Source organism: Phycodurus eques, chromosome 21, assembly GCF_024500275.1.
Source record: "Phycodurus eques isolate BA_2022a chromosome 21, UOR_Pequ_1.1, whole genome shotgun sequence".
In the NCBI taxonomy this organism is placed as follows: Eukaryota; Metazoa; Chordata; class Actinopteri; order Syngnathiformes; family Syngnathidae; genus Phycodurus; species Phycodurus eques.
In genome coordinates, this window is record NC_084545.1 from 12,617,535 (window position 1) to 12,637,298 (window position 19,764).

General features: G+C 40.5%; 1 protein-coding gene across 5 annotated transcripts in view; it reads left to right on the top strand.

Moving 5' to 3' along the window:
* neto1l (neuropilin (NRP) and tolloid (TLL)-like 1, like) overlaps nucleotides 1–19,764 on the top strand; it is a 60,038-nt gene that overhangs the window by 32,188 nt on the left and 8,086 nt on the right. For 4 of the 5 annotated variants that reach the window (XR_009767412.1, XM_061666983.1, XM_061666984.1 and 1 more), the window contains exons 5-8: nucleotides 2,800–2,841; nucleotides 3,974–4,101; nucleotides 13,898–13,980; nucleotides 16,658–16,803. Coding sequence is in view for 3 of the 5 variants with exons in the window: in XM_061666983.1 (XP_061522967.1) it covers nucleotides 2,800–2,841; nucleotides 3,974–4,101; nucleotides 13,898–13,980; nucleotides 16,658–16,803 (399 nt within the window). In the remaining 2 variants the exon portion in view is untranslated. Of the gene's footprint in view, nucleotides 1–2,799; nucleotides 2,842–3,973; nucleotides 4,102–13,897; nucleotides 13,981–16,657; nucleotides 16,804–19,764 lie in introns of those variants that run through there. The other variant, XR_009767413.1, reaches the window with a different exon arrangement.

Genomic DNA, 19,764 nt, shown 5'->3' on the forward strand with positions numbered 1-19,764 from the left:
ACATGATCTCATAGCTAACAGTACGACTGCTTTGTCAGTGGACTGGAATACTTTACAGTGACATTTGCGTTTGATACTGTGGCTTTGATCTTACTTTTCCTAATAGAAGGTTACAGTGTGATAAAGTGCCACTGTTGTAAAGTTTTCACTTTTATTGGATAATAATCAGAACTGGGATCATTTGCGTGAAATGCAATTCCTGGATACCACACAAGTATGCACTCTAGTGGATGTGAGCAGCATAGGAATGACATCAGAGGACTTTGATTGGCACTATGTACAGTAAGAGCTACAGTATCATCTTCCAGTAATGCCATGGTATAGTTAACACACTATTACTGTACCGATCTTACTTTTTTAGAAGTTGAACATCTCAGCATTCACACTTCAGATTCAGATTCACACAACTTTATTGATCCTGGTGCAGGCAATTTGTTTACAGCTTCAAGGTCCAAGTGCCCATTCATCTTTAACAGACAAACGCAGAATAAACAACGTCCTATAGGACATGGCAACTCGTTTACGGGACCAGGTGAGAGAAGTGCATAAATAAGAACAATGAAATAAGCACAATAAAACATAATAAAATCACATCATGTAATATATATATATATATATTTTAAAGATTCAAAATTAAAAGATTAGCGATTCATTTAAAAAGAGCGGATCTAGTGTTTAGTAGCCTTATAGCAAAAAGAATGAATGATTTTGAATATCTGTTTGTCCTTATTAGGGGCAAACAGTTAACACCAGCCAGAGAGAATTCAGGACAAATTCTGTGGCAAGAACATGTTATTTTTCTTTCATCATTTGTATGTTTTTTTTTTCAGCCGCTTGTTTCTCCCAGTGAGAGCCCAAGTGTCTCTATTTGACCCCAATAATTTTGGAGCATACAATGACAATGCTGTTCAGACAGTTTTTGTCTTTGACTGACATCCTATTGAACCCACAGATAAAAGAAAAGGTTAAAAGGCTAAAAGGCTTTCAATAAATGCGTTGAGTTAAAGGAATTCTTTGTTGACCTAGTTTTACGATTGCAAGTGTTCAAGTAATATTTCAACTTGGAATCGAACACAGTGCCGAGGTTCTTACAGTATATGATTGATTCAACAAGCTCATCTTCTTCTTCATGAATAGTACTTGCTTTTGGTGTTTCTTTGTTCAGTCTAAAAGCGATGATTAGCTCTTTTTGGTTTTTAGAACCTTAAGATCCAGGGAGTTATCGTCACACCACTGAACAAAAGCTGGTAAAACATTACTGTGATCATTATCTAGTCTTTGGCCAAGAGTCTTATTATCAGGGAACTTCACAATATGACTGCCCTCCTGTGATGTTCTACAGCTGTCGGTGTACAGTATAAAAAGAAATGGTGACAGGACACATCCTTGAGGTGAACCTATAAATGAGAGCCTGGTACTTGACATGGATCACTTCACCCGAATCTGCTGGACTCTGTCAGCAAGAACTTCGAAAAGCTACAATAAAAGCTGATAAGGAAATTGAAAATAAGATGCAAGACACTCGATTAAAATTTGGAGCTGCATCTTCCTAAAAGCAGAAGAAAAGTCTGCGAATAAAATTGGTGCATAAGCCTTGGTCTCTCAAGGTGTGTACACTTAATCCAGAATAAAACGTTTGGGCAAACTGTGAAAGGGTCTAATTTGCCATCTAAAGGATAAGAGGGACCAACATATCTTTTATTACTTTTTCAAAAATCTTCATAACCAGGGATGTAAGTGCAACTGGTCTGAAATCGCTGATTTCCTATTCTGTCTAAGAGCTAACAGTATGCCTGCCCTGGGTTTGGTTGGTGAACAGTCCATTGTGCACCCTGCTTCTCGTCCAAAGTCAACTGGGATAGGTTCCAACTCATCCGCGATCCTAATGAGGATAAGCACTATAGAAACTGGATGGATGGATAGATACTCTATAGATAGAGGATGCACAGTGGCGCTGGCTCAAGGGTCGAAGTTTCTGTCAGTTGAGACTCTTTGTGAACAAGATCAGGTGGTAATGGTCCAGGTGCAAACAGCGGCCGAGGTTCTTGATTTACTTTATTGCAACATTATACAAAATGTATGCTTCAAACCTTCTCCGTCAAGGTGACTTTCAAAACTTTACCAGATACTTCTCTTATCTCATGAGGCTGATAAAATGTATGGGCTTGGCACACTCCCACTGTGAGAATTTTCATGATGGATTATATGTATCATCTTTAAATGCCCTCTACATTTTTCTGTAATACTTCTAACACTATGCACCACTTTTTTTCCCTATTAACCTAAAATGTAGCAGAAAGAATTATGAATTGAAAATGAGGAACAGTTTGTCGTTCTACAGTAGAAGAGAGATTGTGAGCCCTCTTTCAGGTCCCAAATCAGTGACCTCTCAAGTGTTCTAGATAAATGTAAAAACAATTCTAAAATCAAAATCTTGTATAGAAAGTCTTCCCAAAAGACTGGCTCCTTTTATGGCTGCAAAAAGAGAACCTACTCCATTTTTCTATTAACAACTATCCACAGCTCCGTTCAGAACAATCAGCTCTGTAGCTGTGTAATAGCTTATTAATTTAGCTAATTCATATTTTATTAATCTTCCTTATTTCATGAGGAGGACACCCGGGAAAACATAAAATTAACATATTTTTATTGGTCTGAATGTTGTACGGCAATGTGCGTATTAGTTTTCTGTAATGGCACAGGAAATCCTTCCTGGCATTGTTCTATCTTGTCACCTGACTGTGTTTCATAAGATCCTGTTTTTGTGATATTGCAATCCCTCCTCTACTCTCTCCTCAGATCCAGACTTTGCAGACTTGGGAGTACCACCACCTCTACCCTGTAGGTATAATTCTCTCTCTCTCTCTCTCTCTCTCTCTCCCGCTCTCTCTCTCCCTCCAGTTTTTCTCATTTGCTAAGAAATATTTCTTCAAATCATCCTTTGTTTTCTCTGAACTGCAAGCACAAAACCCAATTTTCAAGCTACATCCGCAAAACCTCTGACTCAGTGCTCAAAACCAAACATTGTTGTCAAATCAGACCCCAAGTCAATGAAAATGAAAAACACTACTGAACAGTCATTACACACAACAGAAAAAAGGAAAACTCACTGATCAGAGCATAAAGCTGTAGAAATAATATTCATTGTTTACAATTGGAACGCATTTTGCAAAACAAAACAAAAATCCTGTTTAAATTAAAATCATAAGTACTAGGCCTCCAAGTATAACGGAAAATGTATGTACTGAAACACCGTTTTGTGTACAGCACTGTATCGAGTCGTACTGTAAACGTACGTAATTTACAAAAAAAAAGCAATTACATGTTCACCTCTCTGAAACTTCAGACTATGATGGACATTGTCAATCTGCTTAGGTTGAGCTGCACTCGCTGCACTCCCTTATTGTCACACCATGGAAAAGCACATGGGCTACAAAAGTTGCAACGTATTTCATGTGAAATACGTAATGTTTCTGTCTTATACCTATTCTCTCTCCTCTTTCTCCTCAGCCACCTCTTATGCTTACTCTGCCTCTGTCTCTTTGGTCATCTATCCGTAGTGCAACTTCAATAACCAGTCCTCCCTGAACTGGCTTATATTGGTTTCTTGACATCATTAGTCACAAGTTGGATCAATTTTGAGTTGCTGTGTTTGTGGTGAGAAACCTGTGCTTTAATGGACTTTCACTTTTGCAACCTGTAATTACCATTATCCAACACGAGTGCATCAGAATGCAAAACATGTTTTAGTAGGTGAAAATACGTTTAAGAGTTGTGTCTAACCAGGTGAAAAGTGCTTAAGGATCTATCAAAAGGGTCACCAATTCAGCAAGTAGGTTCGGGACACTGGTTCAGACAATAGGGTTTTATGTTTTAGTAACTGAGAAATACTGTATTTAGTTGAACTGACAAGGGTGTCTTTGCCTTGTCACTGTTGTGTGTGTGTGCACGTGTGTTTGTTTGTTTGTTTCAGCATGTCAGTACGACATGGTCGGTCCAGAAGGTATCGTCGAGTCTCATCAGATCACCAGAGACGGGAAGGCTGGCGCGAACGAGGCCGTCGACTGCAAATGGTACATCCGGGCGCCGCCACGCTCCAAGGTGAGTCAGCTGCCCTTCTTAGTAACTTTACTTCACACACATACACTCGCCGCCCACTTCACGAGATACAATTGCACAGTAGTAGCCAAGTGCCATGTCAAAAACAGTTCCTGCAGTCTACAAAAACAACCAGAATGGCACTCAGACCTGCTCCAAAGTTGAACAATCAGTCCATCCATCCATTTTCTATACCTGTAAGGTCTTTAATAAACTGATAGTTAAGTAGGTCAACTTAAAAATAGCTATATTGATTTATAAAAAATAAATATAAATAAGTGAAAACAAATCCTGGGTTTACAGCATAGTTTTACGGAAAACTTTCATGAAAAATGATTGAAAAGGTTTTTTTTATGTGCAATCCTAACAAACTTGATCAACGTGGTTGCAGTTCGCAGTGATGTAGAACTGCACTGCATCATATTACAGTAAGATGTCTTTCTAATATTTCCCCCTTTTTGATGTTGCCATGGAAGGTGAAATATTAAAAATCAAAATGTGTCATCTTTATTTGTTGTTGTTGTTGTTTTTAAATTGTTTTTGCTGTTGATATTCATTTGACAAATTATATCCTGAATGGTATTCATAAGGGTTATCATCAAGATTCTACAAAGTTTTTTTTTTCTTTCATTTCCATTCAGCCTCCCAACACAAGCACTATGATGAGGGTCAGAGGGTTGCATCAGGAAACCTTGATATTACATGAGGGCTGTCTGCAGCTATCAGCAGTATCCCAAAGTAGGAATTCATGGCCGCAGGGGGGCCTTGCCTCATTGAGGGTCAGACAGTTCGGTCGAAGAGGTTCATGTAGGGTCAATTCCTCTTTTTTAGTCGTCAGGAAGAACAGATGGAGAAAGGAAAAAGTCGTTGAGGCTGATTACATACTATTGCTGTGTTCCACTCCCCTAACACACACTAGGCATACTATATCGTGTGGGATCTACAACCCCAATTCCAATGAAGTTGGGATGTTGTGTTAAACATAAATAAAAACAGAATACAATGATTTGAAAATCATTTTCAACACATATTTAATTGAATACACTAAAAAGACAAGATATTTAATGTTCAAAGTGATCAACTTGATTGTTTTTAGCAAATAATCATTAACTTAGAATTTTATGGCTGCAACACGTTCCAAAAAAGCTGGGACAGGGTCATGTTTACCACTGTATTACATCACCTTTTCTTTTAACAACATTCAATAAATGTTTGGGAACTGAGGACACTAATTGTTGAAGCTTTGTAGGTGGAATTCTTTCCCATTCTTGCTTGATGTACAGCTTTAGCTGTTCAACAGTCCGGGGTCTCCATTGTCATATTCATAATGGGCCACACATTTTCAATGGGAGACATGTCTGGACTGCAGGCAGGCCAGTCCAGTACCCACACTCTTTTACTACGAAGCCACGGTGTTGTAACACTTGCTGAATGTGGTTTGGCATTGTCTTGCTGAAATAAGCAGGGGCGTCCAAGAAAAAGACATCGCTTGGATGGCAGCATATGTTTCTCCAAAACCCGTTTGTACCTTTCAGCATTAATGGTGCCTTCGCAGATGTGTAAGTTACCCATGCCACTGGCACTAACACAGCCCCATACCATCACAGATGCTGGCTTTTGAACTTTGTGTCCATAACAGTCCGGATGGTTCTTTTCCTCTTTGGTCCGGAGGACACGATGTCCACAATTTCCAAAAACAATTTGAAATGCGGACCCGTCGGACCACAGAACACTTTGTATCAGTCCATCTTAAATGAGCTCGGGCCCAGAGAAACCAGCGGCGTTTCTGGGTGCTGTTGATAAATGGCTTTTGCTTTGCATAGTAGAGTTTCAAGTTGCACTTACGGATGTAGCGCCGAACTGTATTTACTGACATTGGTTTTCTGAAGTGTTCCTGAGCCCATGTGGTGATATCCTTTACACATTGATGTCGGTTTTTGATGCAGTGCCGCCTGAGGGATCAAAGGTCACGGGCATTCAATATTGGTTTTCGGCCTTGCAAGCAGTGATTTCTCCAGATTTTCTGAACATTTTGATGATATTATGGACCGTAGATGATGAAATCCCTAAATTCCTTGCAATTGTACGTTGAGGAACATTGTCCTTAAACTGTTTGACTATTTTCTCACACACGTGTTCACAAAGAGGTGAACCTTGCCCATCTTTGCTTGTGAATGAGCAATTCAGGGAAGCTCCTTTTATACCCAATCATGGCACCCACCTGTTCCCAATTAGCCTGTTCACCTGTGGGATGTTCCAAACAGGTGTTTCTTCTTTTTTTTTCCACCTGTCCCAGCTTTTTTGGAACGTGCTGCAGCCATAAAATTCGAAGTTAATTAAAAAAACAATAAAGTTTATCAGTTTGAACATTAAATATCTTGTCTTTGTAGTGTATTCAATTAAACATAGGTTGAACATGATTCGCAAATCATTGTTTTTGCTGTTTTTATTTTTGTTTAGCACAACGTCCCAACTTCATTGGGATTGGGTTGTAGATTACAGGTTCACAAGCATCAGAACAGAAACATTTTAAAGTGCAATAACTTCTCATTCACTCTAAGTCTGATACTATATTCACTTTACTGTGAATGCATTACATCTACCCTGTGCAAGTGCAAGGCTCTCTGCGTCAAGTTGGGCATTCTGGCACAGGAGAGGGACTGTCCTTGACCCTGGCGGAGTGACAATTTGGTCACGGAAAGTCAATTTAAATTGACGGCTGCTCAGACCAAATCTGACTCCTGGCACAAGATTGACGACTGGCCAGTGGCGCATCCCGTCCAACATCAGATCAATTGCCCTGCGCTGGTCTACGAAAGTACCAACAGCGGTCTAACCTGTGCTGTATTTACTAAAATAGTTGTTTTCCTTACTTTGACGCTTATGAATGGAAATGTTCACCCAAGGACCTAGTACTAGATCCACAAGATTTAAATGGCGGTGCAGGCCATGGGATGTGGCTGGCAGTTCAAGTTTCACCACTGTTCCTTGTTTATGCTGCTCTGCTCTTCTGCACCTCCCATCTTCCAATTTTAATGCATTACACACACTCATTGTATGGGGGCAGGCAGGGGAGGGCCGAAGAGGCCAAAAGGCCAGTTGTGCTTTGCCTCCCTGCTTCCTTCTACCCCGCCCCGCCTATCTCCCACTGTTCTTTTAATGCTTCACATACTGTGCATGCTTTGGTGTGCTGTGCCGCTTGGGACGGAGGAAGGCCTCAGGTCAACTTTCCACTATAGCCTTCCTGCCTGAGCCCCACCAGCCTCATATGTCCTCCAGTTTTATTGCACTCCATTCCACTGAGGGCCACATGAACACAGTGCAGGGACAGGACAGCTGGGCGGTGAGTGTGGGCAGTTGTTGGCTTCAGGAGTGGCCCTGTGTCCCTCGGCGTGGGTGGTATCCTCTCGGCCGGGTACCACCAGGCTGGACAATGTGGCCCGTGCGTCCCTCTCAAATGGCTGAGGCAGAATCTGCTCGTCCTCATTGTGCCTGCTACGGACACCTCCATTGACTTACATGCATATATGACAGTGTTCATTCACTAGTAAATCTCCACAGACACACACCTATGGGATTTAGTTGCTTGGTATGGGGCCACTCTCTAATTGCTATGCAAATGCGATCTACCGTTTATACTGTTCTCTGCTATTGTTTTGCTGTTATTTCTCTGGCTCTGCCCTCCCAAATCTTCTGTCTGACTGTATTTCTAATGAATACCCATTGCAATAAAAATGAAATTACCACAAATAAACAGAGAGATAGTACGGTATATCAAACTTCCCTGTTACACAACAAAACTGTTAAGGCATAAAAAGGTATACAAATCCACCATACTACAGGACAAAACTGCCAAAAGGTTAGTAAAATAAAAACAAATATTAAAAAATGAAAACTTACCGTGCTGTAGCCTCAGTTCTATTGCACAGGCCCTCACATTGCATGATAGTGTAGCGCATACGGGTTGAATAAAACATAATTAATTTAGGGGAAAAGAATAAGCCGGAAGCGACGCCTGCGATACTTCCGGTTGAGCGTAATTTTAAGTTTAATTGTTAAAATCAAACAAATGTTATCTAGTAAAAGGGCACCATGTCACTTATGTGGATAAAAGTTTGAGAAAGTGACGAGAAACCTTTTTATCAGTCTCATAATCTGAAGGTTTTGTATGCTTTATGATATTGGTCTTAAATAAAAACAATTCAAGAAGTATACAACAACAACACAACTCTCATTTACAGCGCTGTAGACTTTGCCCCTCTCGTGTTGCTAATATTGCACTGCTCTACTACCACAGTGTTCCAGAAAGCACAGCTACGGTCGATAATGACATCCTATACCAGAGGCCCTAATTAACTGCACCAAAGAGCTCCAGAGAGAGCAAGGGAACCCTCGGAGTAAACCTGGGAATAGAAGGGATGAGCAAAATGTATAAGATTTAATGAAGCTTATTTTTTCAAAGAAACACAAAGTGAAGCAAAGGCAAATGGATTTATTGTAGTCTTCCTCCAAACACGTGACAATACACAGTTGTCATATAAATGTAGCTAATTTAGCACACTTTTAGTGTCTAAGGGTCTAATAAAAAGTCATTTAGCCCATGGGGCACATTAAATGCAAGTGTTTGTGTCATTTCCCTGAGCCTAAAAAGTAAAGGTAAGTTCCCAAGTTGTAAAAGTCAAGGGTACAAATGGAGGATCTTTGCAGGTGGCACCCCAGTGATGAACCATTGTGCTCCCAAATGCACAATGGTCTACTTTGCTACTGTGAATCTGTTTGAATTAATTTTCTGCTGTGAATTTTAAATGAATAGTTCGTCAGCAGCTGTAATAGGCTACAGCTCACCAGAACCCCAACGTGGACACACAGTATAGAAAAGGTTGGCTAGTTAGCCAGCTATATACTGTATCTGCTCTGCCTTTTCTCCAACTCGTGTTAGCCACCGTCAATATTGCCTCATTTTGTCCTCAACTGCCTGATAGCTTATGCATATTTACCTGCATGTCATTCATCAGAAATCTGAATCTTGGTTCTGACTGCAATAAACAGTGGGAACACACCATTACTGGGGCCTTGTAGCAAAAGTGTGAATATATTCTTCCACCAGTCAGTGATGGATTCTGCTTCATTACTGGCTGTGGCCAAATCAATAAGCAGGAAGCCTATTTTCGTGCTTGAACCAATCTCTCGCCTTACCAATGGGTGATTGTATCTTTTTGATCCATTGCCATCATTTGGGTTTGTGATGCAATCTAAACTTAATAACTTATTTTTTCCTCATCCATGGTTCTTTTTGTCCACTGGCATGTTCCATTTTGAAAAATACCAGCTTTGTTGTTTTTTTTTTGTTGTTGTTTTTTTTTAACCAATCTCAATATATACAGAAATACCACAAAAATAATTAAAATTATCTACTGTATCAATTTATTTTTGGTATCAGAACAGCTGCAGAATCACTGGAATAACAGCATCTCTTTTCACCTTAGTGGTATAGAAGTGGAGGACTGTCCTTGACACCTTTTATGTTGTGTTGTACATAGCTTTGGTGCTAACATTGCATATATACAGTAGATGCACACAAGAAATATTTTGAAACATGGGGCTTGATCTTCGTGACAAGCGCAAGTCCAGTGCTGCACTTGGCGCACTTCTGTGTGGAAGCAGGTTAGACCGATTGTTTGAATTTCGTAGACGAGGGCAGCCGACACGTTAAAAAAAAAAGGGTCTGTCTGCGTCTCATGGGCGTGAACACAGCTGGCTTTATTCGCCGCCAAACAAAGGGGGTTCATTTATTCCCTTGAAGTGAGACGCAAGGACAGTCTCGCGAGGAGAGAGCGATCCGTCTGATGCATCCCGCATGTTTCCTGAGCTTGTGAATCTGTCTGCCTGCACCTTGATCTAATTCAGAGTTAGTTAAGACTTAGACGTGCTTCCACTTGGCAAGGATGCGGGCTAGACCCGGTTTTGATCATTTCTCAGCCCAGCGTAGCCTCAGCGCATTTAAAATGGAACGTCTGCGCTGGTCTGGGCATCATCAGATCCGACCTCAGCCCTGTCCAATCGAAGCGGGTTCGATCCGCCTCTTTAAATCGGCGCAAATACTCTTGTATGGTGTTAAGAGAACTCGATGATCCATGCGTGACTGGAGCATTGAACATTAGTGGTATACCCTTTTTAAATTCACAAAATGAGCTGGTGAAAAATCGCCGGGGACTTAAATGTGTCCGTGGACCTCGTTTGTTTCCACCCCTGTACGTGGTATGATTTTTTTAAAATGTCATGATAATAATAATAATAATAATAATAATACTAATAATAATAATAATAATGCATTAAATTAATTGACTTCTAAAATGATTGCGAGGGTTGAATACCTGCTGTTGAAATACATCTGTCATCCACCAGAGAAGCTCACATATCTGTCTGCCTGCATGTGCACCGATCAGATTCAACAAAATCACGTTAGATCCCTCGTGTCAGATGTGGTATGGGAAGGCATAAGTTTTCACGGACATGCTTACACCAAAATCTACCTCTGCCAGGCGCATCGCCAAGGGAACAGCCTCCCAGACAGGTCTGCCAACATGCAGAAAGTCTTGCGCTTGCACGAAAATCAAGATGCGCCACCATTTCCGCTCTGTCGCACATTGTGCAGTCTATAAAAATAGAGCCCACGTTGTTATAACAAGTTACTGTAGGTTAGCGTTCATACATTTATTGGCTTGACCAGTTTTTATTTATTGGTTCACTCCACCTGGAATTTATGAAGGTATTCTATATTCAACCCATGTTCCCTACTATTGGAATTATTCAGATATTAAGTGAAAACAATAAGGTCTTTTTGTTGAGTTGTTAAAGAGTACATGTCTGTCCTTATATTCAATAGTTCTATTATTTACCACGGTCATCCTATAATTATCTAAGTGGATTAATTGTAAACTTCACAACTATATTCTTTAAAAATGGCAATTGTTCCTTACTGCTAATCCTTTAACCAGTTTAACTATTACTGACATTGACTTTTTTTTTAATCTATTCTTTTTTCCCCCATTCCTATCATATCAATGAGGGGGTTCACCACCACCTTGCTGAGAACCAACATGCTCAGACTCTTGGATCCATAATGCTAAAAATTCAACAACATTAAAATGTAATATCCTTAAAAATGCATGCCTCATCCTTCACAAAGGGCAGAGAAAATGTCTTTTGAAGCTCTTCCATCATCTTAAAGAACTAATAGTGATTTAATTCCCTATACTCGGTGGCGTTGTTTTAGGAATGTACACGCCATAGGCAAGACATATAATGCATGGATGGATACAACATTGCATTGACAACCAGCTCACATTAGGTGGGCCTGTACAAACTAATAGTATCAAGAACAAGAGCTGTATCAAAGATAGATTAGTTTTGATTGACAACATCAGAGTGGTATGAATTTAACAACATGTAGGCAGAATTTTGAATACACACAGCTCCTGTATTGGGTCTCCCTAGACTGTTTATGTGAAGCAAGTGACACAAATAATCCAAGCTTTGCTGACAATGCAATATGGAGTTTATTGACAACTAGTGTATACTGTATACAGCATCACTTTTATGTGTGTGTGGTTTTTGTTCCGCTTTTTTGAGATCCATCTTCCTCGTCGTGTTACCGAAGTAATGCTGACATTGCAGGCTCCATTATCTAGCCCCATCTACAGCTTTCGTCTCTGGACATTTAAAGTGTCACATTCTCCTGTCACACTTGGTGAGAGGCTCTACTCATTAACCGTAATGATGGTGAGTTCGACGTGCAGCCAAGTGGAGCCACGGATGTGACTGGCCGATTTTGTCTTGATGAATGAGTCATACAGAAACTGGTGTAAGAAGGTAGTGTAGAGGCTTCACTGACTGAGTCAGAGTTTTTTTTAGAAGTCCCTGCATTATTACTTAGAATGTAAGAGCCACTGTTTTTACCTTAGTCGTTTGTTTAGAGTTTTGAGTAATTAGCGAGTGTGTTAGAGAGTTTGTGATAAATGTTTCCACCTTGGCGGTGGTCTGCGCTCTACTGATTGCCATTCTTGTTTAACATTGTTTTTGGTTGAATGCTTTAGGTTAATAGTTTGTCTGGCCCACATTTAACAGTGGCCTCCGCTCTAACAGTGTCCCTGCCTCAATTATTTGCTGCGTGCATTGTCATCTTAAATAAATAAATGGCTCAAAGCCAAAAGACACCTATTGTTTTTTTGCCCCTCAGAAAAAAAGTGGCATTAACTACCTTTACTGCGCCATCTAATACGACCATGTATTATGGAAGATGTCATTATTACACCTTCACATCAGACTTGGCATCTGTAAAGCCAAAGTGTAGAGGGGAAAGCGTTGATGTATGCAGTACAGAGAAATCGTGAGCAAAACCTCCCAAACTCAACTTTGATCTAGAAAGTCAAAAATAATTGGCAAAAATACATTGACACATTAATATCAAAAACCTCTGTTGTTTATTAGTTTTAATATTGGCTCAACTCTCTACAGTCCTCCATTCATTCATTTATGCATTCATTTTCCATACTGCTTCTCCTCACTAGGGTCGGGGGCCTGCTGGAGCCGATCCCAGCTATCTTCGGGCGAGAGGCGGGGTACACCCTGAAGTGGTCACCAGCCAATCTCAGGGCACATATAAACAAACAACCATTCACACTCACATTCACACCTATGGGCAATTTAGTGTCTTCAATTAACCCACCATGCATGTTTTTGGGATGTGGGAGGAAACCGGAGTACCCAGAGAAAACCCACGCAAGCACGGGGAGAACATGAAAACTCCCTCTCCTGAGGCGGGTGTGCTAACCAGTCGCTCACCATGCTGCCTACAGTGCCTTATATTTATTATTTTAACTCAATTTCAATTTACAAAGTTATTATTATTGTTGTTGAGTAAATAATTGCATCAGTATGATGAACTATGTAGTGTGCGTCATGTTTACCACTGTGTTACATCACCTTTTCTTTTAAAAACATTCAATAAACGTTTGGGAACTGAGGACACTTATTGTTGAAGCTTTGTAGGTGGAATTCTTTCCCATTCTTGCGTGATGTACAGCTTCGGTTGTTCAACAGTCCGGGGTCTCGGTTGTCATCCATTTTCAATGAAATCCATTTTCAATGGATGACAGGTCTGGACTGCAGACAGGCCAGTCTAGTACCCACACTCTTTTACTACGAAGCCACGCTGTTGTAACACGTGCAGAATGTGGTTTGGCATTGTCTTGATTAAATAAGCAGGGACGTCCATGAAAAAGACGTCGCTTGGATGGCAGCATATGTTTCTCCAAAACCCGTATGTACCTTTCAGCATTAATGGTGCCTTCAGAGATGTGTAAGTTACCCATGCCATTGGCACTAACACAGCCCCATACCATCACAGATGCTGGCTGTTGAACTTTGCGTCCATAACAGTCCGGATGGTTCTTTTCTTTTCTCAGTCTTTTTTGCCACCTGTCCCAGCTTTTTTGGAAGGTGTTGGAGCCATAAAATTCTAAGTTAATGATTATTTGCTAAAAACAATAAGGTTTATCAGTTTCAACATTAAATAGCTTGTCTTTGTAGTGTATTCAATTAAATATAGGTTGAACATGATTTGCAAATTCTTGTATTCTTTTTTTTTATGTTTAACACGTCCCAACTTCATTGGAATTCGGGTTGTATAATGTTCAATCGTGTTTAATTCCAGGTGCTGACCAAGATTTTCATGTATTTCATGTTAGAGAATCATGTTTGTCTGTGTTTTCCCCTTGGCCTTCCTTGCTTCATCCAGATCTACCTGCGTTTCCTCGATTATGAGATGGCCAACTCCAACGAGTGCAAGCGCAACTTTGTGGCAGTGTATGACGGTGGCAGGTAGGACTATCCATCCATCCATTTTCTGAGCCGCTTCTCCTCACTATGGTCGTGGCGTGCTGGAGCCTATCCCAGCTATCATCGGGCAGGAGGCAGGGTACACCCTGAACTGGTTGCCAGCCAATCACAGGGCACACATAAATAAACAGCCATTCGCACTCACATTCACACCTACGGGCAATTTAGAGTCATCAATCAACCTACCATGCATGTTTTTGGGATGTGGGAGGAAACCGGAGTGCCCAGAGAAAACCCACGCAGGCACGGGGAGAACATGCAAACTCCACACAGGCGGGGTCGGGGATTGAACCCCGCTCCTCAGAACTGTGAGGCAGACGCTCTAACCAGTCAGCCACCGTGCCGTCCAGGTAGGACTAGTTGAAAGAAAAATTCAATGTGGTCTCGTATGGCCTTTGTAATTGGTGCCTAATCATACTGTTATCGCGAGATAAAAGCTCAGTATGTATGAGCCTTATTGAGATGAAGAATGTAATATTGTTTGATGCCAAGATAAGTAATCTTTTATCTTTTACCTGCACCCACTAATAAAACTTCACGACCACAAGGCGCACCGTATTAAAAGGCGCAGTCTCAGTTACGGGGTCTATTTCTGTGTCTAACATATACATAGGGCGTACCGTATTATTGGGCGCAGGCATGGTAAAACATACGTTAGCTTAAAACATACAGTAGCATGCACGCACGCTAAAACAATGTTTTTTAAAAGGCAGCGGGAGCAAAACTGAGTTCGGTTGTACTTTATTGAAGTATTTAAAAATGTACTCACATTATTTTTTGATCAATCTTCATCCACAAATCCATCAAAGTCCTCATCTTCTGTATCTGAAATGAACAGCTGGACAGGTTCTCCATCAAACACGCCAGGTTCCCTCTCGTACCCGTCGGAGTCAATCTCGTTGCCGTGCGGCTCCTCAGAAATGATGCCGGAATTTTACGAAAGCTCGAACAACAGTGCAAGCAGAGCATCCACAATCCATTCACAAATTGTGGCGTAACTCGCCCGGCGCTGCCTCCTAGTCTTGGTAAAGCTGTGTTCGCCATCTGTCATCCATGGCTCCCACGCCGCTCGCAACTTCACTTTGAACGCCCTGTTTACACCAGCGGTTCGTCAAGCCTCCCGGAAAGATCTGAGTTATTGCACTCAGTTGAGTGGTGACTGTAGAGACGCTTCTCCTGGCTGTTCTTTGACCATTAATCCATTGCTCGAGTTGGTCCTCCAACTCGGGCCACCAAGCCTTGTTTCCGCGTTTTGCTTTTCTTTTTTTTCCGCGGAAACTCAGCTTCGTCTTCTTGACTTGGCGAAGCTCGTTTTCCTGCTTCCTCCACTTGTGAACCATGGATTTGTTGATCTTGAATTCTCTCACGACTGCGGCTGCTCGATTCCCATGTTCCTCCGCGTAACTAATAGCTTGCAGTTTAAACTGTGCTTCGTAAGCGTGTCTCTTCGTAGGTTCCATTTTCGGGGGTCCTTAGCCAAAGTGATGCACATACCAGAACTACATAACTACTGGGGCGTGTCTTTAGCCTCCTCTGTGATGCGCACCCTTCCCCCTTTACGTCCGCATGCTGTCCTCAGTCACGTCCGCGTTCCTCTATATAAGCAGCGTGTCGGCAGGAAATGCTCCCACTCAGTCAAGCGGAGCGCTTATTAAAGTCACACAACAACATTTACAGATTTAGGAACTCGCTGCACACATAAGGCGCTCCGCCTTATAAGGCGTCCCGTCCATTTTGGGGAAAATTTGAGACTTTTAAGTGCGCCTAATGGTCGTGAAAATACGGTACTTTTATTGCTCAAAGACCTTCAAAACACTGCACCATCTGCCTTTAATTGCAACAGGGCCAGTCATTTATTTTGCACCTTTAGTTTCTCGTAGGGAAAAGAATAAATAATTTAATTATCCCCGAAAAATACTGGAAATACAATTTGTTCCGACTTTACACGTCATAATACAGTCATCATAATACCGTAAAGACAATCGATAAAGAAATAATTTTGCATAGTTAATTGTTATGTAATAATAATAATAATGAAAATCCAAATAATAATAATAATGAAAATAATGCAACATAACTGCTTTTTTTTAATCTAAAATGTATAAAACTATCAAAAACGTATAGTTAATGGTTAATTTTGTGAATGTTCATGGAAAGTCGACCAGTTAAGGTAATTATCATTTGTTGTCTGCTGTTGTCTATTGTGAAAGACCATCAATTTGTTCAATAACTATTAAGATATATTTTCTTCAATTTGGAAAAAAGTCTTGCCCAACATTGGTTTGTACACTTTTTTCCCTCAGCTAAGCTTTTTCCTAAAGCTTTAATCAGCTTTACTTGCAAATCAATAACATCTTCTTAAGCTAATGTATGTTAAAATCAGATAAAGAATGATTAAGTGTGTGCTTGAAAACTATAATGATAACTATAATGAGTTGTATTTTATCTAGAGATCCGCAATATTCAGCTGTGATCACAAGATAGATTAGAATGGCATGCACTGTCCAAACCTCAGTAAAGGCTAAATTTGATCACTAAGGTCCATGCATTATTCACAGAAGAATTATGGAAAATAAGGTTTGTTTGTTTTGTTATTATTTTATTTTATTTTATTATATTATTTTTTTTAACAAATCCTCAAATTCTTATGTCACCCTAGTTCGGTGGAGGACCTGAAGAGCAAGTTCTGCTCCACAGTGGCCAATGACCTCATGCTGGTGTCGACTCTGGGCGTAATCCGGATGTGGGCGGACGAGGCCAGCCGGAAAAGCCGCTTCCGCATCCTTTTCACGACCTACCAAGAACGTGAGACTCTACAACATAACATGATCCATGAACATGATCATTCATTCATTCTCAAGTTCCTGTAGACTAAAAATGAATGGCTTACTAATTTGGCACACCACAGAGAAGAGTTAAGAGTTAATAACTACAAAATCACCATGTTCACCTTTCAATCGAGTTCCACTACTATGACCTGCAAAAATTTATGTCACTTTATCCCACATCTTTCTTCTGCCTGTACATAACTACATGGTTGAGCTGTAAAAATATATCCGCTTAAAGCCTCTGGTGGCCCGAATTTATCCCATCGTGTCATCACGAGGTTTTTACACACTGCGACAGCGGGGCACTTTTTTTCCCTCCTTGCTCTTCCGCCTTCTCTCTGTGACATGCGTCCACTCATGGCCAACAACAAGGCACTCTAAAGTGGCCACACCAGCCCAAAACTCCAGACCTTATGCTGGCTGCAAAGTCAGAATTTTTGATGTCATGCATAACGCCAGTTCAAACTTTAATGGTTTGTGCCACTTTCAAGGTGAAAATTATTTAATTCCTGACTGTGCCACCTCAGGGGCGTTCGACTGTAGACTGTAATGTGAAGGGAGTGTCAAACATGTACTGGTTGTGTCAGATACTTAGATAGCTAGATATGGATCGGAAACTAGTGCTTTCCATTTAGTTTAATTGCTAATCAAATAGAAGTTTAAAAAAAATAAAAAATGTGATGCTGCACTATTGTACTGAGAGGTGCCTGTGGGTGATTGTGAAGATTACAGTACTGGCATAATTGAGCTCAGCTAAAGGCTATCACAAATGTAGCATACGTGACTGTTTTGAAAAGAGAGAAAAATGTGAGCTATTGTGTGTTTGTTTCCCATATGTGAGCCAAACACCTGTGATAGATTAGAACACACTCACACACAGTCTTGCCTCTTTGCTTCATATTACCAGGAGGAACTGCTAGTAGTTTGAGAGAGGTTACAGAGGGCTTTTTGTTTCTTTTTTTTTTGCAGGAAAAATAGATAAAATATATTAGAAATGCATGTATGTACTCGCAGCATGAATTTAAAAATACATATACTGTCAGTTCGGAACTCCATTCATGAACAGCATAGTGTACAAAATACAACAGTAGTCGAATTTAGTATATAGACATGTCCTTGAGATCATTTAGGGACTTGGTTGTTGTGTGGTGTTTTGAAGTCAGTGTCACCATTTTTCATGAGACCTTCTCACCAAGCAGAGCCAAGATGCACTGTTGCCACGGTAACGCCTCTGGCTAAAGACCACAGCCTTTAGAGCAGCATCGCCAACTACTGAGCGGCGAATGGACATCTTCACCAATAAGTGACTCAGTCTAGGCTTCTGCTTGTTTCACAATTTTTGAACCAACAAAACAGTTGTTGGGCAATATGCATTGTTTAGTGTCAAATTGAAACATGCAGCAGTTATTTCATTTATTCAGTGACAATAACTTTCACTCTTCATGGTGTAATAAGATTTAGGCGTGACTAGGTTCATACAGATATGATCGTGATTCATGAATAATAAGAGGACATATTTCGACAAGTTGCTAGAATACCGCACATCACCATCTATACTTCAAATGACAAAGAATATATACTGAATGTTATGTTTTTGTACATATCTGTGAGTGAGAATATGACCATATTAGGAAAATGTTAAGTGAGGCGACTTTATTTTTCTCCAATTTCTCCACCCAGCAGTAATGTATTTAATATAATCAAAAAATCGGGAGGTAATCCCGTATTAACCAAAATGGGAATTTAGCCAATTTAAACCGCAAAGCAACGTCAATGTTTCCTCTAAGGGCTTTGCTGCATAAACCTTGTTTTTGTTCCCAGAATTAAACTCTCTCTGCAGACACTCCAATTATTTTCACCAGCATCTAATTTGGTCATTAATTTATGCCTCTGGTATCAACTGAGACGCACTTATGAGTTGGCAAAAGGTCACTTATATGGCTGTACGTCTTGGTATTAATTTGGTAGAGGATCAATGAGGATCACTCGCTGATCTGGCTTCATGAGAGGAGGGTTCAGTGGTGAAAAGCAAAGAGACTGGGCCCCCTCTGCTGGTTATTATCAGCTCGTTATCTGGCTTTTTGCTAGAGACACAGAGGTAGGTATTTTATTGGATGTTTGGTTATTTGGGATATGCTTGACACTCACACTGTTTGGATGTGCACACAACAAAATAACTTTTGAACGTTCATAAATTGAAGATATGACAATATATCAAAAACATCCACTTGAGCGAAGAGGTATTGTTGGCTATTTGTTAATTGGTTGGTTGGCGGATTGGCTGGTTAGTTGGTTGGTTTGCTAGTTAGTAAAAACTATGCTGCCAATTTCAATTAGACTCCTTAAAGGAGAGGCAATTAATAACCCTTTAAACGTTGGTTTAAATCCAGAAAAAAATACACACAAAAGGAATTTATTTGTATCTTTTTGCCATTTGAGACATGGTGGGACAGTGACAACCAGGTCACCTTGGTTTTATATTATGCTGCTTCACGATGATGTCGCCTGTAACATTAGCACACTGATTTTATGACCACGTCGACTTGATTGGTTGTTCCGCCCTTGCGCTGACATCAGACAGGCAGAATCGTGCGATGGCCGTCTTATAATTATGCCAAGGCCATGCTAAGGCAGGGAGGATAGGGTGAGACATGAGCACCACGCAAAATTTGGATGATGACAACAGGTTTAATTTGAGTTGCGAAGTGTGCAGATAATTTCATGGACAAAATCCACACACATCAAGTGAAAGTAATTTAAAAAAAAAAACAACAGATGGGTTTGGGGGGAGCAGACTTATTTTAAAAATCCAAAAGACTTTCCCCGAACTGATTTGCACATTTTTAAGCAGCTTACAGATTTGGGGCTGTTAATGAAGATGGGTTTGAAGTGGGGGAAAAAGGTTTTTGGATAGCGTGTGCAAGTGAATGATATTGTT